The sequence below is a fragment of the Genypterus blacodes genome, unplaced genomic scaffold, assembly GCF_046128005.1.
Source record: "Genypterus blacodes isolate CSIRO-AG114 ecotype Tasmania unplaced genomic scaffold, CSIRO-AGI_Gbla_v1 ptg000058l_1, whole genome shotgun sequence".
Lineage (NCBI taxonomy): Eukaryota > Metazoa > Chordata > Actinopteri > Ophidiiformes > Ophidiidae > Genypterus > Genypterus blacodes.
In genome coordinates this window covers 5,211,206-5,233,693 of record NW_027466870.1, presented here as the reverse complement: position 1 = coordinate 5,233,693, position 22,488 = coordinate 5,211,206, and the positions used below count along the sequence as shown (strand labels likewise).

Sequence of the window (22,488 nt, the reverse complement as noted above, 5' to 3'; positions counted from 1 at the left end):
GACCATTAAAAAAATCACACTCACAAGAGGAACCTTGACACAGAAACATGGCGCCCCCCACTGGTCAACTTTGGCACTGACCAACTAATCGGGACGTTACAGCAAATGAGCAAAAGGAGAAAGAAAAGTGTGAAACTACGACACTGTGTCAAATAAAAATCACGTGCGCGGTCACTGTACGCTGCTGTGCGTCACTACAGAGGTCAGACTCACACTCTTCATCATTAACAAGACTCCTGAATGGAGTTGTTATTGGACACATCAGTCACATGTGGTTTTCCAGGTTTTGTGTAGTGTAATATCTCAGATATCCACAAGGGGGCAACAGAGGACCTGAAGCTTGAAGCGCCTCATCCTCCTCGCGCTGTGGATCATATTATAGCATGTGGGCCGCATATAGAGGCATGACGTAACGTTTATCCGTGACCAGATCTGTCATGATGAATGTTTAAAAAAACAACAACAACAACAACATAGAACAGCATTTATTATATTTCATCAGATGAATGAATCCCAATCACGCACGCCCACTGGCATCAAAAGCTCTCAGCCACCTGCGTTTGATTTTCACAATAAAAATGTTTTTTGCTCACGTAGATAGAAACCATATCCGATCGATCAAAGCTTATCGACTTATTTATTTCACCCTTTTTGCTGATTACTTATGGATAAAGTTCAAATCGGTGACGAATTAAGTGTGGTGAAAGTTGATAAATCGATTAAAAAAACGTAACAAGTAAACATAAATGTGACGAGCAAAACTGACAAAACTAACTAATCACAACTATTAATCTGTGAATACTTATAGTAGAGTACTGCACATGTCTGTTGGCTATTTGTCAGATCCGTAAATAAAACGAGGGAATACGATATATCGACTTATTGCTGTTGTTTATGAACTAAATGCTGTTTTATCGCTTATATCTTTTGCGCATGCTTATGTTTATTCGCAGTTATCCCGGTACAGATATTAGTTGACTGTGGCTGCGGGACTTTGTAAGTGGAAACCAGCCTCTGCTGTAGCATCGTCACGTGGTCTCCCATGGCAACCGGTTGAGCGTGATCAGTTCCGCTTTGAGAGAATGTAGCCCTCTACGGCACAGCTGATCATTTACAGGTCCACTGTTTAACAATTCCCTCCTGTCCAATTTAGCCTCACATTAAGCCGCTTTCGCACGGAGGAGAACCGGAGAACCGGAGAACCACAGCTCAAACATTGCGGGATCCTCACAGAGCTGCAGCGGAGACATCATGAGCCACCTCAGCCCGGGGTAAGCTCCAATTTAATTTTTCAAGAGATCCAGGGTTTCAAATATACCAGAGTGCGTGTTTATGCTTTTATTTTGAAATGCTGTATTTGTGTATGTGGATTGCTGAATGCGTCCAGATCAGAGGGGTCCTTTTATGTATTTATTTGACTCAATCCAGGATCATTTATGACTTTCATCACGGCACAAAACTTATTAATTCAGTTTAATTCTATCATCTAATCTTAACTGATAAAGTCACGACAGAGGCAGAAACATCAGTGAGTAAGAATAACTGCAACTATTAATTAAAAAGCACAAAGTTAATAGTCAACAACAAGATTTTACAGGAAAAGGGAAGTGTGCTATTTGATGTATGCACCATAGATTTGACTTCATCACTCATCACTGGACAGTCACTTATTGTGTGTGTGCATGTGTGTGTGTGTGCACGCTGTTGCTAAGAGAGAGCCGTAGAAAGTTACAAGCCAGGGCCACAGGCAGAGTCAGACGGGGTTAAACGTGCCCCCTTTCATCCCGGCGTGTAACCAGACACCCGTAACGGACCCCAGAGTTGTAAGATCTTGTTGTCCAACACACAAATGCAGGAGGAAATCAAATCTGTGATGGAAAAAAGACCTGATACTAATGTTGAGTTAATGAGGACAAGATGACAACAGACAACAACAAACACGGTGTTGTGCCTCAGTGAACTCTTTGATTAAGACGCTGACTGTAGTTAACTTAATGAAGGCTTTTATTCTGAACTGGACTTCTCCTGTTAGCCTCATTTCAGCCTACAACAGTCTGACGGACAAACATCTGGCTGGATACTTCAGCAGCACCCGGATCAGGAGACACCTGCAGAGAGCAGGGCTGGTGGGTTAACACAATGATGAAGATGATGATGACAGATGCATTGATATTAGTCAAAATAATATGAATCTAAAGACTCAAAAGGCTTTAAAGATCCTGCTGAGGATAAACTTTTGTTGATGTAATGACACTGAATGCCATCCATCAAGTGGTTTGAGTCTGTATAACGTTCCATCTTCATAAACCTGTCCTCCACTCGCACCATCAGATCACCAGGAGTGGGCGGATTGTTCCAGACAAGGAGTACAGACACAAGCTGATGCAGAGAGCCCAGCAGAGACACATCAGAGAATGTTTGGCTCACGCCATTTTCCACAAGGTGCTGGAGATGGAGGTGGGGATGAACGCTGCAAACCAAACAAGCAACAACAGAAAAACACACAACACACATCCCATAATAAGCTGATAAATCATGCACATCTGTCCCCGTGCAGCGCATCCATCAGGGAGAGATCAAACGGAAGCTGGAAGAGTTTGCAAGGAGGGAAAGAGTGCACAAGATCAAGGTACAGGATTACATGGAAGAGATTTCTATTGTTCTATTATTCCTTCTGTCATCATTCCAAACGTCTCAAGTAAACAATTCTGCCAATGAATTCTGTTTTGGAGGTGGAGCGCTCCAAGAGGTATGAAGAGGAGATCATCCGCATCCTCTCTCCTCGCCCGCCCACGGGTGCCAGGGGGGCCCGACCACAACATTCTGGTCCAGAAGCCGAACACTCTGAGTCCTCTGAGTCTGTGAGTCATCCTGGTCTCAGGGTTACTGATGTGTGTGTGTGTGTGTGTGTGCTGTGATGTGTGTAGATCACTGCTGGCTCCTGTTTTGGTTTGTTATTGGCCGTGTTTGTCCTTCAATCGAAAATCTCAAAGTTATTGAATGAGAAAGCTTGTTGTGTTTCTGTAATCTGTTGAATTCCTTCATTCTTTCAAAAGAATCTGTGGAATGTTTAATTGCATAATAAGAGCCATTAGCCGTTCCATCTCAAAGGTCTGATATAAAACATTGACTGTTGACCTTCATCACGACATGATTGGGTGAATTCATTTCTGTAATTTAAGGTTAGTGAGTGTGTAACAGTTAGTGTGAAACCTGACCTTTACCTCCGTCTGCATCGCCCTCATTACACTCATTAAGTGTGATTGAGTCAAACAAGAGCAGCTCATTGTGTCATCAGTGTGTGAAAGATTGGGTTTGCAATTCAAAACGTGACTTGTTTGACATCGGCACCCCCAGCTGAGACCTTGAAGAGACTAAACTTTCCATTTGGGCAGGAAAACACACACATTTGCAGTCAGGAGAGCATTGTCTCAGGTGATGAGTGTTTGTCCTGGGTGTTATGTCATCACTCTCTGTGCGTGCTGATAGTTGCCAGGTTATGCCTCTTGTGTTTGAAGACTCCTCTGCTCTCTGTTTGCTCCGGTTGCTCTCCAGACTTTGAAGTGAAGTACCGAGGATTAGATAAGAAATTAAAAAGTTACAGCCTTGATGCCAAACTAAATAAGGCAGCGTTTCCCGGCCGTGATCTCTCTGTTTACGCTCTGAAGTCGCAAACATCTCAGCCTCTACATGTCCGGGCTCGCTGGGGGGGAAATACTGAGACACTTCTGGGTTTCCAAAGTGATACAGTGGACAGTATCCACGCAGCAGAACGCTCAGTGTGTGTGTGTGTGTGTGTGTGTGTGTGTGTGTGTGTGTGTGTGTGTTGCAGCTGGGCTCGTCTCGGCCTAACACGGCCCCGGGGAAGATGCAGCGTCCGGTGCGTCTCAAGCCCATCCACAGCAGCAGCACCACGGCTTCCCTCAGACGCAGCTCCCCTTACAGACACCGCGAGTCCTCCAACGAGGCCGAGCAGCCGTTCAGCAGCACCGTGAGACCATGTCACATGAGACACACACACACACACGCACACATTCACACATTCACACTGCCTACTTAGTTACAGGATGAAAGCCAATCACAGGATAGCTTTAGGTTCAAATCCCGTGAGGGCGTCTGCAGATCATCTCAATAAAACTATGACAGTTTTGTGATGGACCTTTAGTTCTGACCAGCGTCTTCTATCTTCTACCTTCATCTTCTTCCTCCAGATGGAGTCCAGGAGGCATCTGACCACGACGGAGCTCTCCCATGGCGTCTCACCCTACTGCCTCCCAGTCATCAACAACTTTGTCACCCCAGTGCCTCCATCCACCAAGAGGAAAAACAGAGGAGTGAAGATGACGGCCAGCGGCACCGTCAGAGGCCGGAGGCTGCACCACACCACCGCCTACCAGGGACCTGAGAACTATGAGGTCCATGTTCATCAAGATCTCATCCTGACTGTGTGTCCCAATGTGCTCGATTGGACCCGTCACCTCTGAATTCTCTTTTATCCGTCCAGGAGTCCCACATGCTGAAGAGCTCTGTGCATCAGAGCCGAGTGTGTGTGAGCATGGTGTACTTTGGAAAGACGGTGCATCTGTCCCATGACCTGACCGACCTGAGGGACGAGGTCAAAGTGTTCCAGCAGCACTGTGGAGGGGAGAACCTGTGTGTGTACAAGGGCCACCTGCACGAGGGGGGTCAGTATGACCGGCGTGTGTGTGTGTGTGTGTGTGTGTGTCCAGAGAGGGAGGTCGGTTAGATTATCTATGTCTACACAGAAGCCCTTGAGCAAACACATTGTAGAAGACAGGTCAAGTTGTTATTTGACCTTGTGGAGTTATTTCTGTTTTCTAAAGGCAGTCACTGAGAAGCTCACAGGTTTGATCTTCCTCCCCTCATCCTCTCCTCTGATCCCCTCAGAGTCGTTCCAGTTTGTGTCCCGGCGGCACCGAGGTTTCCCCTTCAGCTTGACCTTCTACCTGAACGGCCTGCAGGTGGAACGTCTGAGCTCCTGCTGCGAGTTCAAACACAGGAAAGGCCCCAGGCTGGGAGGCCGGCACGGACACTTCGGCTTCTCCAGTGTGGACGGAGCGGCGCCCTGCTACAAGTAAGAGCTCACGTTTGTGCTGCGTCACCTCAAGGAACCTTCAGCCAGGAAACCGATAATAATAATAATCTGGTAACAAACTCTATCCCTCTACCAAACTGTACAGGTGCATCATAGCAATGGGTTTAGATAAGAAGCCTACACCTCCACCTAAGAGGGCCAGAGAGGAGGAGGTGACGGTGGGCAGCCCCAAGGACGCCGCTGAGACAGACAGGGAGAGGACAGACGGGGACACTGCCTCTCACTCTGCGTCTCCATCCAGCCAGCCACAGGACACAGAGACTCCGGCTAAAGACGAGCTTCCGTCTGCAGAGGACAAAGTCCGAGATGGTAACACACCTGCAGCATCTGACAGAGCTGAGACATAAAGTGGACAAACAGTACAGTAAAGACTTTGTGTGTCTTTCCCGTCAGACTATGAGGAGGACTTTGAAGCAGACGATGAAGGGCCTGCAGAAGACCCTGAGGCTAAAGACAAGATCAGTCCCTCTTCCTTCAGTGAGAGTGACAGGCCGGTGAGAGACACCTCAGAGACTGAAGATGAGGAGAAGGACGGTGGGTCAATCTGCTCGCTGCAGGACAAGTGTCTCACGTCACATCAGAGGAACAGCAGAACTTTTATGGATTGGGTTTGTCAGTGTAAGATTTCTGATGAATGCTCAATCTTCCTCACACAGATGACAGGACGTCTCAATCCGCCCACAGCCCCACAGGCAGCGACAGGGACGAGAGCGACGCAGAAGACACCAAAGACTCCAGAGGGGAAGAGGACGCCGAAGACACCAAAGACACCAAAGACTCCAAAGAGGAAGAGGAGGCCGACCAACCTGAGGACAAAGAGGGGGATTCACAACAAGCGGATCAACCGGAACCCTGCGCTCCAACGGCCGAAGAAGACGAAGCCAATCCAGAAGAAACCAAAGCTACAGCGGCTAAGGACTCGGACATCCAGGACAGTCCGGGGGACAGCACGGGGTGGGCGGAGTTAGAGGTCTCCTACAGCAGCACCCCCCCAGGTAAAGAGAAGGAGGCGGAGCAAACGGTAGAAGAGAGCAAGCGGGAGGAGGAAGAGGAGAGAGGTAAGAACGATCCAACAGGTACAGGTGTGGATCTCCCTCCCCACCACAGTGACAGAATGGATCAGTCCAGCTTTTCCACTATTAACTATTAACAATAAGATAACATCAGTGAACTTTTGACTCTAAATGTGATCATGGTTCTAAATGACGACATGAATCTAATCTAATGAGTGCTGAAGATACGATTCGAATTCAGAAAGTCTAATATTCTAATATACTAATATATAATACACTTAAATAAACCAACATGAACACATTAAAGAATCTCTGACAGTAAAGTATTAATATTATTAGTGAAGTGATGGTGGAAAACCTTTGATTTATGTTTATATCATTTGAATGTTTCCTGTGTGTTTGTCTTTATACTCTGATCAACCAGACTCTTTTGATTACCAGAAATATATGAATATTATGTTTGATATTACTGATAAATCGCAAGCTTTCACTGTTATGTGTTTGTGTTCTAAACACACCTGTTGATTTTTTATTATTATTGTTTGCATGTTAATGTTTAAAGCAGCTCTGTGTTCTTCATGTGAAAGATGACATCATCAGTAACAGACACAGCTCAGAACATCACATGGCGTGTTTATTTGTCACCTATTCACAATTTAAGTAACAGTATTATAAAGTTGAGTTTCAAGTTTTCGTCCTTAAAGGCACAGAGCAGCTTTCAAATATGAATCTGTGTTTTTTGTTTTTGTTCTGATTCTTGTTTTTGTGTTCATTTTGTGCCGTGTGTGTTCATCCTGGTTTGCATGTTGCTGCATGACTCTGTGTTCCATCTTTTGCCCACTCAAAGATTAAAGATATAAAGACGAGTGTGTGTGTGTGTGTGTGTGTGTGTTTGTGGTCTCTTCCTGAATCGTCTTGTTTCTCTCACTGTGTTTAAAAAAAACGAAACGGCCTCCAACAACATCTTTGTGAAATCCTGAGTGGCTCCTCCATGTTGTCGCTGTGCTTAAATTGAGAATCAGTTTCACTCCATGTATCGTGTTCCTGTCTCTTTTTCAAGCCAAATCTGTGCAGGAGAAGCTGGCTGAGGCCATTCTGCAGGAGGCCCAGTGCAGCTCCGAGCCCGAGCTGAGCGACACCAGCACCGAGGAGGAGGAGGAGGCTGCAGGCAAAGAGAGCAAAGGTACCAGCTCCTCATCTTCATCATCATAACCAAAACTCTGTGAGTTCACCATCTGACTTTTTTGATGCATTTGCAGACGCAGTTCTGGAGAAATCAGCAGCAGAAGCACAACAACAACAACAACAACAACAACCCGACACTGAAGAGGTGAAATGTGAGGAAAGTGCTGCTGAGGAGCAGAATGAGGAAACATCTGAGACGAAGGAACCGAAGGATGAAACTGAGCGAGAGAACAGCAACGGTGATGAGATGGGTGAAAAGGATAAAGATAAGGAAAAGGCTGCATCAAAGGTGGATGAAGAGGAAGATGTGGAAGAGAAGGATACCGATGCTCAGCCTGTGTCTGAGGAGAAGATAGCAGAAGATGAAGATAAATCAGAAGCTCAAGAAGAAGCTCAAGAAGAAGCACCAAACGATCCTGCTGAGGCCAAGGCTGCAGAGAAAGATGAGGAGGTAGAGGAGGACAAATCCGCAGGGGAGGCCGACGTTCAGTCTGACGTGACAGGACAGGCGGCAAAAAGCAGCGAGGAAGATGAGTCATCGGCTTCAGAGATGAAGCAGAGCATAGAGGAGCCGGCGGAGGCGGAGGCGGCCACGGGTGAAACGGCGAGAGAGATGAAAGCGGAGCCGTCAGAGGAGCCAGAGGCTACCAGCTGTCAAGAGGCACCTGTGACCGACACAGAGAGGAAGGCAGACGGGGACGAGGTAGCAGGAGGGTCAGAGGTCAAGGCTGAACATGCGAGTAGCTCATCAAAGGAGACTGGAGACACTGTAGTCCAAGCTGAGGAGACGACAGGCACGGGGGAGGAAGGTAGGAGGGAAGAGACGAGCGAAGAAGATAAAGAGGAGACGGCAGAGGGAGCTTCAGGTGAGGCTGAAGAGGAGGGTGATAAGGGAGAGGAAGAGAGACAAGAGACGAATGTTGAAGATGACAAAGAAGAGACGGACAAATCAGTTCAGGGAGGAGATGAAGAAATAAAGCCAGAGGAGATACAAGAGGAAGAGGAGCAAAAGGAGGAAAAGACGGAAAAGGCGGAAGACGTTCCAGAGGTGACAGAAGATGAAGCAAATACTGAGAAAAAAGGAAACGAGGAAGCAGTGGAGGAAGCGGTTGAGAAGGAAGACGATGTGGTGAGTGAGGTGAAGGACGGCGACTGTGGAAAGACCGAGAAAGAGGAGGACGGCAACAAAGCTGAAGATAGTGAGTGTGTCAAGAGTAAAGAGGATGAAGAGGAATCTGATGCAATCGGTAAGACTGTGGAGGATGAAGAAGCGACTGAGCCGGGGAGAGACGCCGATGAAGATAAGGGTGATGAGGCAGGCAAAGACGTTACAGAAGAACCTGAAAAGGCACCAGAAGAAGGCGTGGAGGAAGTGAAGGAGAAGGTGGACATATCTGCTGAGGATGTAGATGATCAGGAAACAGGTGATGAAGCAAACAAGACTAAAGGTGAAGAGGAGGGAAACGACACCATGGAACCTGAGAATGAGAAGAAAGTGAGCGAAAGTGGAGAAGTTGATGCTGAAAATGGAGAGATTTCTACACCAGGGCAGAAGGTGATCAGTGTGGACGAGGCAGAGGCTCCACACCGAGATGAAGATGATGTTGAGACTGCAAAGGCAGATGAAGAGGAGAGAAAACCAGAGGAGGCCACAGAGGATGAAGGTACAGAGGTAAAGACCGAAACTGAAGAAGCTGATAAAGTGGAGAACGGAGAAGATGCTGAAGGCCAGCAGGAGAAATGTGAAGAGACAAACGCGGTGGAGGACAACCAACAGGAATCCTCTCCAAAAAACTCAGAGATGTTGGGAAAGGAGATAAAAGAGGAAGGAGATGATCTTCATACAGACGGACAAAAAGCTGAAGATGAAGAAACGAAGCAAAACCCTGAGCTGAAGAAAGGAGACGAAGCTGATCCTGACAATGAAGACGTCAAAGATGTCAAAGAGGGGACGGTTGCTCCCACTTCAGATCCGATCCAGGTTCTACCACATTTAGCTGAGGGTTTGGACGGCACAGATCCCAAAATAGAGAAGGAGGAGGAGGAGAAAGAGGAGCCTGCAATGCCTCACAGCTCACAGGTCCAAATGGCCGAAAACGAGGCTCCAGCTGATGTTTCTGCTGTGGAAGGAGAAAACGGAGCCGACGCAGAGGAGGCCAGCAAACCCTCAGAGGAAGGAGCGAGTGTGCTGCTCAAACCTGAAGCAGATTCCTCACAGTCGCCGACACACAACAAAGAAGAAGGAGAAGCTAAAGGACCAAATGAGGAAGAGAGAAAGGATCCAGAAGATCACGCCGTCACTCCAGATGTCTTAGAGCAAGAAGATAACACAGACCTGGTCACAAACTGGATAACCAAACATCAGAGCTCAAGGGACTTTGAGAAGTTTGTGGAACCTTTAGAGGACATGAATGCGGCCCAAACGTCGAATACTAACACCAATGGGACGCGAGCGAAGAGTCCGATGAAGACTTCTGACGGTGAGGCTGCTGATGGTCCCAGCGCAACTGGAAAAGATGAAGATGAGTCATACGACAAGAGCAATGTTGAAGCCAAACACGCAGAACTCTCCAAAGATCAAGAAGCTTCTGAGGACGACTCGGCCAAAGATAAACAGCATGCGAAGGAGGAAGAGGGGGAGAAGGAGGAAGAGGAGGAGGAGACAAAGGTCATGTCCATTACAGAAAGTGAGCAAGATGGCAAAGAGTCTTCAGTGAGGCAGGAGGAGAACAAAGGAAGCAAGGTGTCACTTCAAGAGGACGTCCCAGCTCAAGGTGAGACGGAGGAAACCGATGTTAGCAAGACCCAAACAGAAAACGTCGCAGCTCTTCATTCAGTGACCAGCGAGAGACCCGAGAGTTTGACTCAGAACCAAGAAGAAGAAGAGGAGAACGCTGTGGAAACATTCTCGGACATCAACGAGAATCAAACGCCAATCGAAGAGATCAAAGATGTGTCCTCGTCCAAAGTAAAAGATGTCCCCGAGCGTTCGAAGAGCGCAGAGAAACTCTGCGCATCGGCGTCTGCGGGGGTGAACGCTGCTGGACAAGAGGACACCAAAGAGACAAATGACAAAGGAGAAGAAGAAGAAAGCACAGAAGTTACAGAAATAACTGACTTTATAACCGTGAAGTCAGAGGATGGAAACCAGGTCGAACCCCAACCCAACCCATCGTCCGGGAGCGTGAGCGGAGGCCGTAAAGACTTGGAGCTCATGGCGGACATCACACACACGCTCAGCAAAGACCGACTCAGCACGTTTTCGCTGAACAGCAACTTGTTCGGCCAGAGTTCCTTTCCTCCGCTCGCCGCTGCACAGTCAGAGAGCAGCCATTAGCCTCCGAAGCTAACAAGGAGATCACGCTTTGATTGAGAGTTCGCAAAGATCATAGACAATCCCACAGATACATTCAGACTTAGAAGCTAAGTTTACTCATAGGGAATCGTGTAATAAGATCTTAAAATGATAGAAGATGCTCTAAAGTCGAGCTAACAGAAGACCTCATCGCGTCTTTTCATGTCTTTGAACAGTCCCAGTAGCAAAATGAAGCCTGGTAATGAGTTTTGACTGCTGCATTAAGTGTTTACAATAGATCATCTCTTCCTATTGTTGCTAACAATGAGGCATAGATTGTGTGTGAGGTATCAAGTAGGGCTGCTATTACCTGTAAACAGATCCTCCTCCACTCACACTGCACAAATGATTGAATAATTCATCGTTGTTAGACTCCCGTAGCTTCATTCGCTCTGAGGTACACACACACACACACGCACACAAACACGCTTTGTACGTTTACATAAGGAGTACTATGTTACAGTACTTGAGCTGCGGTCGTGTTAAAGTGATGTTATAACCGTACCATGTGATAAGCTGAGCATACGCAGATGATCCACTCTTCTTCATTAGAGGTGAAACAGTGGTGACATCGTTGTTGTTGTTTGCTCGTAGGCACTGATTGGTGTCGTTGCTGCTGCTCACTCTACCTCCTGACGTTTATTTATTTGTATACGAGTCGTGTAGCTTTGTGAGCCTTTACATTTCATATTTGTCAAACTCAAATGAAGACTGAACGCTTGTGTGATTGTTTTTTGTCATGAAACAATTAAACCCATGAGATCACAGCGGCTGACGTTGCTTTGCTTTATCCGCCTGGCATGTTTGGACTCATTTTATCAAACCCCTGCAGCCTATTGCTCATTTATTAATGCTCGATACAAAACACCATCCTACAAATACATTCTTTACATTTTTAAGTCCTTCAAAGCAAGAAAACGTCCACAAACACCTTAAAGTTCTCTGAAAAATAAGCAATATATTCAACTTCTCTTACATATTTAGTTTAACACAAAGCCAGAAGTGTGTTTGGTACTTCAGGAGTGTTCGTTGTTGTCCTCAAAGCTGGAGGAGGAGGAGCAGAATCGCACGGTGCTCATGGGATCAGACACGTAGCCTGAAAAAGAGACGGTGTGTTTTCACTCAGTGTGCACAGTAGAGTAGAGAATGTGGGGGTTTCGGATTCAGATTGAGATTTATTTTACAAACCAACCGTTTCGATCGATGGGTGAGAACTGCATGTTCCTCCTCAGCTCCTCCAGTGAAAGGCCGCCGGACTCCCGCCGCCGCTCGCTGCAGATTAATAACAATAGGATCGTCTGTCTGTCTCATTAAGAAAACATGACTCATCCCACAGACATGCGGTGTGTTTTAGACGCATGAGACACCAAACACAAGCGCAGGGAATCCCATCTCTGATGTCCCTATAAGATTAATCTAGAGTTACCTGTGTAAGTCGCTCTATATAGCTGCCCACGATCACTTTCTCTGCAGGACAATACAACTTTAATGACAGCTGGGACTCCATAACACAACAACAATACGCCTCAGGCAGCCAATAGTTGTGTTATTTGTGTGATATTCTTGTCCAGCAATATTTTTCTGACATCTTAGTTCCGATTTTTTTATTATTGTTGAGACGAATGTGCAGATTTATGACTTTTTTTGAGAATATCTGACCAGGTGAAACAAACTGTCCTGTAGACATCAAGCAGCATAATGACCCCACTGTCTGCCACTGTGTTGATAGTGACTGTTACCAAGCACACACACACACACACACACACACACACACACACACACACACACACACACACACAGAGCCCACTAATGGAGGCCTTCCTCTTTAGTCAGACTGCCATGCATGTTTTATTACATTTGCCTCCCTTTGTTTCCTGTTCAGTATCCGAGCAACTCCCCCCGTTTGCTGCTGTAGTAAAACATCTCAGCGGCTCCACGTGTTGCTGGTGCTACAATTGTTCGCAGGGGATTCATTTCTATAAAGCCAGAATAAACTACACTAAACATAGACATGACGTTCCTGGAATTCCTATTAGCACAGCGTCTTCACCAAGAAACCATTTCTCAATAAGACCCAGCAAAAATACACACAACTTGTATTCTTGTAAGCAGCAGGGACTCACAAAGCAGTCACAGTCTAAGCACACTATCTTCAAAGTTGATGCACAACTTTAATGCCAAAAGTCACCCAAAATTCCAATAACCTGGATTGATTATGAGTAAACCAGGAAAATGTCATTTATGAAGATATTAATAGGACTACTGTGAAATTAACTTTAATTCAATCATTTAATCAAAACCATGGAAAGTCTTGGATTATTGGTGCTTTCCAGTTTTTTCAGAACTGAGTGACGCCTGTGTGTCTGATCCAATCGTTCTGAACAGTCCTGACAGAATTTTCCAGAAGAATTGTAGTTGATGAATTTTGATGTGCCAGCATTTTCCTCTAACTAACAGACTTAACCGACACACAAGCTCACTTCTGCCATTGTGGTCTCACAGGGCCACCAGGAATTAGAGTGAGACAGTTTGAGACAGTTTGTCATTTCTGCTGCTGAACTGTTGTCTGCACTGTCAGACGCATCAAACTCTTATGTGTGTGTGTATTAATTGATTGATCTGTCTGTCTGTCTGTCTGTCTGTGTGTTTGTGTTTGTTATCCCTGTGATGGAGTGCGACCTGTTGAACCCCCATGACCCTGCATAGGATAAGTAAGGGACTAAAGTCAGCAGGTTGTAATCATCAAATAAATGTATCCAATACCTATTACTAATTTCAAGCCTCTGCTCAGAATATTGGGTCTTCTTGAGTAACAACAAGAAGACAATGCTACTTTGTCTCTGTTGGTCTTTGCTGTCTGTAAATCATGTAAATGTCTTATTTCCACAGTTCCACAATGATTCTGGTTGTGCTTTTAATCTGAATTTATCCCCACAGCAACATTACTCTGTGTGTCTGTTCAGTCACTGCAGAACAATGACACAGCAGCAGAATATCAATGAGTCATGTGCTCTCACCTTAATCAGAGCAGACTGCAGCCCGCCGCTTATTGTGTGCATGTAAATGTCACTATTGTGCTGCAAATTATTCCCCGCCTCTCGACCTTGGCCTGTCTGAGTAGGTGCTTGAGTGTTCTTACCTCTGCGTCCAGAAGGCGTAGGCGCGAGCGTTGAGAGCGTACTCCAGCTCGAAGCGGGAGCGCAGGGCGGCCACGTGGCTCCGGCCCGGACCGCCACGAGCCAGCAGGCAGTCGGAGGAGGACGAGGGAGACAAGGAGCCGCTGCTGTTACTGGAGGCCGGAGACATCAGCTGCAACACACACACACACACAAACACACACACACACACACACACACACACACACACACACACACACACAAACACACACACACACACACACACACACACACACACACACACACACACACACACACACACACACACAGCAGAGGGTTCTGAGTCGGTATGAATCTGATTAATATTGATGAATATATCAATGATGAATATCTAATGGATACTGAGGAAGATTTACCAGATCTCAATGCTTTTAAATCCCATGGCAATTATATGGAGGTGTGTGTGTGTGTGTGTGTCCTTATATGCTGCACACACTCACACTGACTTTATCTATGGAATATTGACCATAATCCTAACATGTCTCATTTTCTTATGCACCTGCCTCTCTTCTTCATTTTTCAGGAATTACAGCAGGAATCCAAGTTCACATTGGTAAGTAATAATAATACTTATTTTTAAAGCAATATTTAAGAATTGTTAGTCAAAGGCTCACACTGACATCAACATTTCAGCTGAATGTTTTGAACATTCTTGACTAATAAGGAAGGGAGAAGAAACATTCTATTTGCATCTGAACCAATGTGGGACATTACAGCTTGAAACAGGATCCAAAAAATGTAAAATAAATAAATAAATGAATCCTTTGTAACCAAACTCTGATATGTGATCAGTTCTCTCTGTACCTCCACGTTAACCAGGCACTCCTCCAGGTTGGTCACCACCTCAGAGAACTCAGGTCGGTCCTGCATTGGAAGAAAAGACACAATAATAATGATCACAAACACACTCAGTTGTGTCACACACACATAGAACTGTCCACACACACCCAGCTGTGTGTGTGTGGACAGTTCTAAGCGTGCGTCCTGTTCATTTTAATGCTCCCACATGTTGACACAAAGGTGAACTCTGCTTCAAAAGCTCTACTTAGATCTCTTTCCTCTCTGTAAAGAACAAACAGTGCCACCCAGGAGCTGTTCAATTATACATCACATCCGCAGGCTGTGGCCAAGCTCGACCTGCAGGCTGCTGCCCATCAATGAGAGCAGACTGTATTCACATGATAGCAACCAAAGAACTGCTGATTTTTAAACTTATTCTACATGTTTTTAGTCTCAATCCTTGAATATGCTCATTTCTGTGTTGTGTTGAGAGACTGAGCTGTTGTGTGTAAAGCCTCTACACACACTGCAGGTACAGCTTGTTCCAACTGACGCAGCCTGGTGGGAAATGCTGCACTGAGGGATCCTAACAGTTTCCTGTGCCGTTGGTCAGAGAGATGAGGTAACCGCTGGAGACCACATCTACGCACACAACCGATCGGACACCTCGTCTGGCAAACAGGAAGAAGAAGCAGCGCAGAGGGAGACAAGTGCCAACACGCTGCGTCATAAATTGCAGTAATGAGGCCAAAAAAAACCTCAACACTCAGCAATTATGAGCTTTATGACACTTAGGGAGGTTGATCCAGGTCCCATGTACTCCTACATATGAACAGACATGCAATAACGTAGCATCTGGGGATCCGACTGCATTCATTAGTGCTGCGCGTTTACTAAAGCAGCTGAGTCGGCGTTATCACCTGGCTGGGTGCAATGGTGCAATGTGAGCTGATGGCCATTTGTCATCATAGAAGTCATAACACATAGTGGACACAAAGTCTTATGCATTACATTACATTACATTGCGATCATTTGGCAGACGCTTTTATCCAAAGCGACTTACATCACATTACCACCCTTCGCAGAGGGGGGAGCAATTGAGGGTTCGGTGCCTTGCTCAGGGGCACCTCGGCAGGGACTCGAACCGGCGACTCCCCGTTTCCCGAGCGGAAGCTCTACCCACTGAGCTACTGCCTCCCTTATGCAAGAATACGTCCAACACTTTAACAAGGCATAACTGGAATGGTTTCTAATAATCAGGACCTGGTTGCTGTTGTTTACCTCTGGACAGGAGTTCCAGCCTCTCATCAGCAGGGCAGAGATGGGTTTGGGGATGGAGTAGCCAATAGGAGGGCGGATGTGATGGTAGGCCATGTCTGCTGCTGCAGCAGCTGAGGGGACAGGATGGAGTTAAATTCTGTTGAAAGACTTCTTTTTGACAACACAGCTATGATATAAAGATACAAGAGTGAGACACCAATATAGATGAATTAACTAAACTGATCCTTATTAGGCTCAGTGTGAGTGAGGGATCAACCAACATGAAGGCCAAAGCTGAAACCGAATTTCTATCCAAAAATGTATTATGCAGATGCAGATGTTGCCGTTGTATCATCTTCATCTCTCTGTATCTCTGCAGGCCAGAGTGTTACCTGGTTTCAGGTGAGCAAAGGGGATTTCTCCAGTGAGCAGCTCCCACAGACAGAGGGCGTAGCTGAACATGTCCGCCTTCACAGAGTAGCGTGTGCACTGAGTGAAAACCTCCGGAGCCATCCAGCGCAGGTTCTGTACACACACACACATACACACACACACATACACACACAGCATTGACATCCATAATTGAATTCAAATCTATATTGTCTTGTCAACAAATCTGGCTTGCAGAGTGAGTAAAAAAAAGTTTCATCATTATATTTAAAGCCATTAAGTCCGGCCATTGCACAAGAGCACACATGTACACACATACACACTCACACACGGAGACACACACACACGATGAAGCCCAATTAGTGGCATAAACACTGCTCCCCTGCATGGACAAGTGGTTCCTCACAACAGGCAGCACCCAAGGGACGCAGCACACTTAACACCAAACTGCAGGCCAAGCACTTTATGCACTGCTGAGTCAGCACATCCAGACAAAATCTGCATGTCGGCAGTATTTCTCCCTCTGGAGGGTAAAACTGATGGCAGGTAGCAGCAGGAGCTCTGGCTTCAAACCTGACATATGTTTCTGTCAACAGTGCCCAACTTTACTCACACTTTACTTTAGATTATCAGAACTGACTGCAAATACAGAGAGAGAGAGAGAGAGAGAGAGAGAGAGAGAGAGAGAGAGAGAGAGAGAGAGTGTGTGTGTGTGTGTGTGTGTGTGTGTGTGTGTGTGTGTGTAAACAGCACTGACCCCCGGCTGCTTGGTCATGTTGTCCTCAGTCACAGACTGGAGAAATCTGGATTCTGCCAGGTGAGGTCATGCAAAGACAAATGAAGCTTCAGTCGTCAAGCAACCAAAGATTTAAGGCAAAACCAATAGAAATGTCAACGCCAGACAAACTATTTACCAAATATTTAACATATTTGGTTTGTAGAGACGTAAGCACAGGGCTGAATACACTGATGCGTGTTCATGTGTGTAAACATCTTGGTACATGGTATGGGGGGTGTGATGTGTCCTCACCTCCAAAGTCAGCCACCACAGCATGTCCATCCTCATACAGCAGAATGTTGTGACTGGAGGGAGCATATAGATGAAGAGTTACTCCAGATCACACACACAGACCCTGGAGGATGCTGTGACGGAGGCCTGTACCTGTTCAGGTCCCTGTGGATGATGGGCTGGGTCAGGTTGTGCAGGTACTCCATGCCCTTGGCCACGTCGATGGCGATGATGAGCTTGGACTGCAGGTCGATAAGCCTGTCCATTGAAACATCATTAAAGCTGCAGCCACTTAGCGCCGGATCAATGCTCACTGCCAATCAGACAGAGCACTCCTCACAGATCAATGAGAGCAGTCTATAAAGACAGCACCTGGGCTCACAGTTAGCACAACACTTCATCTGGATCAATGAGGATCCAGGGGGGGAAATTGGCGAGGGGGTGCGACTACCAGGGGAAGATAATGAAATAAGAGATTGCCATGTTGTGCAAACTTGTAGGTACTTGTAAAACGCGGAGTGACTCTTTAACAGAGTTGGAGCTCTTTTAGGGGGCAACATTCAGGGGGACTCGCTCCTGAACTCATCCTTAGCATTTTAAAAGCTCTCATTGTTTGTAAAGGAAAATACATAGAAAGATTTTCAAACAGAGTGTGACTTTACTGTGATGGCTTATGTGTGGCTGTGACTAAGCTCTGGTGCGTGATGTTTCCGTTCCCTCCCTCACCTCTTCTGCTCGTGCAGCAGGGAGAACAGGGAGCCTCCAGAGATGTACTGGGTCACGATGGCAAACTGGCTGGGGTCGTCCAAACAGGCGCCCACAAACTGGATGATGCAGGGGTGGTTGAGGCGACAGAGGATGGAAACCTCTCTGCAGAACATATCCACGTCCGACTTAGAGCAGTACGTGTTGGCTCGGTAGCTACAGGAGGAGGAAGAAGAGGAGGAGGAGGAAGATATTGGGCGACTGGAGTTTGTCTTGACAGAGCAGGCGTGCAAAATGTCATCGTTTACCGTTTGATGGCGACAACGTTGTTCCTGCATTTCCCTTTGTACACCTTTCCAAAGGATCCTGAGTGTGAAACAGATTTGATGTTCAATCTGACAGGGAATCACATCAGAGAGGAAAACAGGAGAGGTATGGATGAAGTTACCTGATCCTATAATCTCATTGAACTCCAGCTCAGAGAGTTGAAGGTGGAACTGAGACGGCAGTGTGGCCCTGAGGAGGAGAACCTCAGCTTTCTCTGGAGAGAGAGAGAGAGAGAGAGAGAGAGAGAGAGAGAGACACAGAGAGAGAGAGAGAGAGAGAGGGAGAGTAACGGAGTGACCTGATCTGATAGTCAGGTGAGGTACAGATATGTGTGTGTGTGTGTGTGTGTGTGTGTGTGTGTGTGTGTGTGTGTGTGTGTGTATGTGTGTGTGTGTGTGTGTGTGTGTGTGTGTGTGTGTGTGTGTGTGTGTGTGTGCTTCACTCCACCTCGGTACCTTTGGTCATGCTTTTAATTTTCCCCAGAGGAGACGGGACAGAAACGTAGGAACCATCTGAAGGAGACAGGTTGTGAGACAGATTAATGTGAGGACCTGAGCTGTTTTATTCCAGGTGATGGTGGCTGAGCTGTGACCCACTCACCCCCTCCTGGCTGGGAGTACTCATTACAGGGGGAGTCATCAGGACGTTTGTAGTGTTTCAGTAAGGTGACAATGGCATCGTGACCTAACACAAGAGCAGAGTGTCTCTCATTAGGTCGTCCCTCACTGACAAACATGTCCACGTATCAAACACACACACACACACACACACACACACACACACACACACACACACACACACACACACACACACACACACACACACACACACACCTTTCTCATACGCCCACATCAAGCAAGTCTGCTCCTCCTTCTCCCCGCTGGACCTGCTGGGGTCACAGGCAACCAGGTTCATGTCTGCCCCGCTGTCCAGCAGGAACTGCACCAGACGGATGTGACCATGGAAACAGGCGCTGTGCAGAGCTAAACAGAGGAGGAGGGGGCTGATTTAGTTATACTGCAGAAATAAGGTGAGCGGATGAGTTACTGTGATGATTTAAGGAGGAAGGGATTGACCTGTGTGTCCGTCTCTGCCCTGATGGTTGATGCTCATGGTGTTCTGGCCCAACAAGAACTTCACCATTTCCAGATCTTTACCGTATGTACATGCACTGTGAGGCAAGACAGGTAAACAACAGATGGTTAGTCAATCACTTAAATATAAATACCTCATTGATATTGTTGAATCCTCATGTGTGTGTTTCAGTACCTGTGAAGTGCTGTCTCACTGAATATGTTCTCCTTTGACTGACTGTCTGTGCCTGAATGCTGCACAATCTCCTTCACCGCTGCAAACTTCCCATTATAACAGGCCCTGATGAAACACAGAGCTCACCGTCTTCACACTGTACTCATAATGTCATCAACCAAACCTTTCAGAAGGCAATAACACTGTAAGACATTCACAGGTGTAATGGTGTGTCCCCGTAGATGTTGACAGAGTGCGGCTGTGCCTCAAAGTTGCCCTGCAGGAGGAAACGCACGATCTCATGGTGACCACACCGAGCACAGAAGTGGAGAGGGACGTGATCCTCGTTGTCCTGAGCGTTGACTGGAGAAACAGAGAGGACAAAGTTAACACCACAGGGGAGGATGAGGAGGACAGAGTTTCAAAGCAGAGTGTCCTCACCTTCAGTCTTGCTCCCGTCACCCATCAACAGTTTGACGATGCCGAGGAAACCCTTGGCGGCGGCCAGGTGCAGCGGCCTGTCCCCCACCTCGCCGCTCAAGTTCACATCAGCACCAAACTTCAGCAGCAGCTTTGCCACCTGGAGGGCAGGGATGATGGAGAGAGAGAGGGGAGTGGAATCAGAGAAGGAAATGTGACTTTTAAGACAGGTGAGAGATTTACTTTGGACCACACATGAGCCTTAACTCACCTGCTCATGGCCGCTGTAACAAGCAATATGCAGAGGGGTGAAGAAGACAGCGTCCTGTACGTTCACGTAAGCTCCGTGCTGCAGCAGGATGTCAGCCGCCTGAGAGGTGAGAATGAAAGATCAGCTCACCACAGCAATGTAAAGTCCATACATGTTCAGGTTCAGCTCTGACCTCGTGGTGTCCAGCCAGCGTGGCGACGTGCAGGGCGGTGAGGGCGCCGTAACCCACCTGCTGGACGTCTGAGCCCCCGTGAAGAAGAGCAGTGACCAGCTCAGCATTGTCCTGAGGTGAGGAAGAAGACACATGATCCACAGTGTGTGAGGATGAAGATGAAGGTGAGAGACGACTGTGCTGCCATGGCCACTACTCAGCTATAAGATCACTATCATCTAAACCCATCATGCTCTGATGTCCTGTAGGCTTTGTGTGTACTTGCACTCCACCATGTGGTAAAAGCTAGAAAGCTCCTCACCAGCTGGCAAACCACACAAGCAACAGATGGATAAAGGTCTGAAATCAGAGACGTCGTCCTGTGTTCTGTACCTTATAAGACGCCAGGTGAAGGGCGGTGAATCCGTTGCGGGTCAGTCTGGACGGACGCAGGCCTTTGAGCATCAGCGTGCGGACGTGAGCCGTGTTCCCTGCTCACACAGATGGAATGTTCTGTACTGGAAACAGATTCGACTGGACAGAATAACGTGCTTAGCGAGACGAACACAGCCAGGCAGGGCAGTAATCTAAAGGGAGGGAGGCAAGCTGTGCAAATGGAAGGTTAGAGGCTGATTTATACATTGTGGAAATCACTTCATCAGTTCTTCACACCTCTGTGTACGGCTCAGGTCAGCTACAGTCTGATTGTGGAGGGTAATGATTGGTGTGTGCGTTCATTAACACTATTCTATGTTTTGGGTGTGTTGTAATTACTCATAGTTGAATTTTGACTTCCCTTTGTGTGTGAATTCATGGGTTTGCACAGTGAGAATCTACACGTCGTGCTAGAGAATAACATCAGTCCAGTGTTTAGCTTTGTTCTTCTGCAATATTTTGGTTGAGGAGTTATTAATAGAGTGTATTGGCTCTGCATACCTCCACACACACAGCAGAGATGCAGCAGCGACAGCCCCTTCTCTGTCCTGTAGCTCAGATTCACCTTCTGAAAAGCTTCGTCAGAGCTGAGCCACACACAAAATACACAAACACACACGACTTGATAGAGAAACGCCAGCAAACTGAAAAAACTCATCCTTGCAAAAATGATGTCACACACAGACTTGGAGTTGTATTTTCACCTGAAAGCGAGGTTGATATCCACGAGTGCACTCTCAGGGATCCGGAGATCATCCTCCAACTTGTCGATGATCACCGTGTACGACTCGCTCACCTTCTTCTTCCACTCATCTTCACATCACAGATAAGCACAGAACCTTAAACTTTACTTCCTTTTGTTAGGATACAAATGTAAACAAGCCTCAAACAAATGTCCAAAGTGAACACTGAGGCTCTTCCTCTTCCTCTCTCTCTCTCTCTCTCCAGTGTAAACACATCATCAGTTCTGTGTATAAATCCCCCAAAAAGTGAGGAAAAATAACAAAAACAAACCCCAAAACTCCAAATCCCCCGAGCTGTTACCTGTGCAGGTCAGGGTCGGTCTGGATTTGTAGTTTCCCATTGATAAAATCCTTCTTTCCCTCCTTGTTTTCCTTTTGTGTTGTCAGTAAAGCGGTGACACAATCGCTCCCTTCCACAATTCCACGGGGCAGATAAAGGGGGGATCATGGCTGAGAGCTAAAAATAAACATGTGTGAGTGAAATGCTTAACAACTGATCTCCCTCTGAATACAAGTGTGCTTATGTCAGTGCAGGTATGTAAAGCCCCTGATATTTATAAAGCCCAGAGCAGATGATCCTGCACCGTCACTCACTCACTCACTCACTCACTCACTCTGTTCTCTCTCTGTTCTCTCTCTGCTCTACTTTGGGGAATTTCCACTTTCAACTGTTGCTGTAATGGAATAATGAACGAGTTTGATGGACCAAATAATAATACCACCTCTGTACCATGAAGAGAAACACCGTGCATGTGCCTCACCTCACATTCCCACAACGCTGAGTCACTGTTATGACACGATGGGACCTATTTCACATTCACACACACACGGTCCCAAACTGGTTTCTGCTGTCTGCTGACACACCTCAGTCGTTTTGAGGGCTGCTGCTTTTCGTCATTGCCGT

At 46.7% G+C, this 22,488-nt stretch overlaps 2 protein-coding genes across 3 annotated transcripts; one reads left to right on the top strand and one right to left on the bottom strand.

Annotated features, from left to right (window-relative positions):
- Positions 1–1,016: 1,016 nt before the first annotated feature.
- On the top strand, positions 1,017–11,424 carry erich3 (glutamate-rich 3). Its single transcript, XM_076153208.1, has 14 exons — positions 1,017–1,271; positions 2,033–2,126; positions 2,332–2,457; positions 2,558–2,629; positions 2,733–2,861; positions 3,833–3,991; positions 4,212–4,415; positions 4,505–4,685; positions 4,909–5,095; positions 5,202–5,425; positions 5,510–5,650; positions 5,773–6,174; positions 7,190–7,312; positions 7,389–11,424. The coding sequence occupies exons 1-14, from the start codon at positions 1,252–1,254 to the stop codon at positions 10,649–10,651; spliced, it is 5,325 nt and encodes a 1,774-aa protein (XP_076009323.1). The 5' UTR covers positions 1,017–1,251; the 3' UTR covers positions 10,652–11,424.
- An 88-nt stretch (positions 11,425–11,512) lies between these two features.
- tnni3k (TNNI3 interacting kinase) lies at positions 11,513–22,470 on the bottom strand. Of its 2 annotated transcripts, XM_076153206.1 has the most exons (26): positions 22,346–22,470; positions 21,886–22,041; positions 21,546–21,654; positions 21,343–21,428; positions 20,800–20,897; positions 20,428–20,538; positions 20,256–20,354; positions 20,006–20,144; positions 19,783–19,927; positions 19,586–19,690; positions 19,393–19,487; positions 19,150–19,299; positions 18,917–19,000; positions 18,772–18,828; positions 18,438–18,530; positions 18,298–18,355; positions 18,011–18,205; positions 17,438–17,542; positions 17,306–17,358; positions 17,033–17,085; positions 16,278–16,410; positions 15,907–16,016; positions 14,650–14,709; positions 13,809–13,978; positions 11,862–11,941; positions 11,513–11,765 (listed from the first exon to the last, which is right to left on the bottom strand). In XM_076153206.1, exons 2-26 carry the CDS (start codon positions 21,923–21,925, stop codon positions 11,686–11,688), a joined length of 2,508 nt encoding a protein of 835 aa, XP_076009321.1. In that variant the 5' UTR covers positions 21,926–22,041; positions 22,346–22,470; the 3' UTR covers positions 11,513–11,685. The 2 variants fall into 2 exon arrangements, with proteins under 2 accessions (XP_076009321.1, XP_076009320.1); XM_076153205.1 differs by lacking the exon at positions 22,346–22,470 and having other exon boundaries at positions 21,886–22,167.
- Positions 22,471–22,488: the final 18 nt, after the last annotated feature.

Bases quoted from the DNA above. Each gene is read 5' to 3' on its own strand.
- erich3 (XM_076153208.1), top strand. From the start codon at position 1,252: ATGAGCCACCTCAGCCCGGG. The intron at 4,686-4,908 runs GTCAGTATGACC...TGATCCCCTCAG, and splicing joins GGGCCACCTGCACGAGGGGG to AGTCGTTCCAGTTTGTGTCC. The intron at 5,651-5,772 runs GTGGGTCAATCT...TTCCTCACACAG, and splicing joins TGAAGATGAGGAGAAGGACG to ATGACAGGACGTCTCAATCC.
- tnni3k (XM_076153206.1), bottom strand. From the start codon at position 21,925: ATGGGAAACTACAAATCCAGACCGACCCTGACCTGCACAG. The intron at 21,655-21,885 runs GTAACAGCTCGG...TGTGATGTGAAG, and splicing joins ACCGACCCTGACCTGCACAG to ATGAGTGGAAGAAGAAGGTG. The intron at 17,086-17,305 runs GTGAGGACACAT...CTCACCTGGCAG, and splicing joins TGTGGTGGCTGACTTTGGAG to AATCCAGATTTCTCCAGTCT.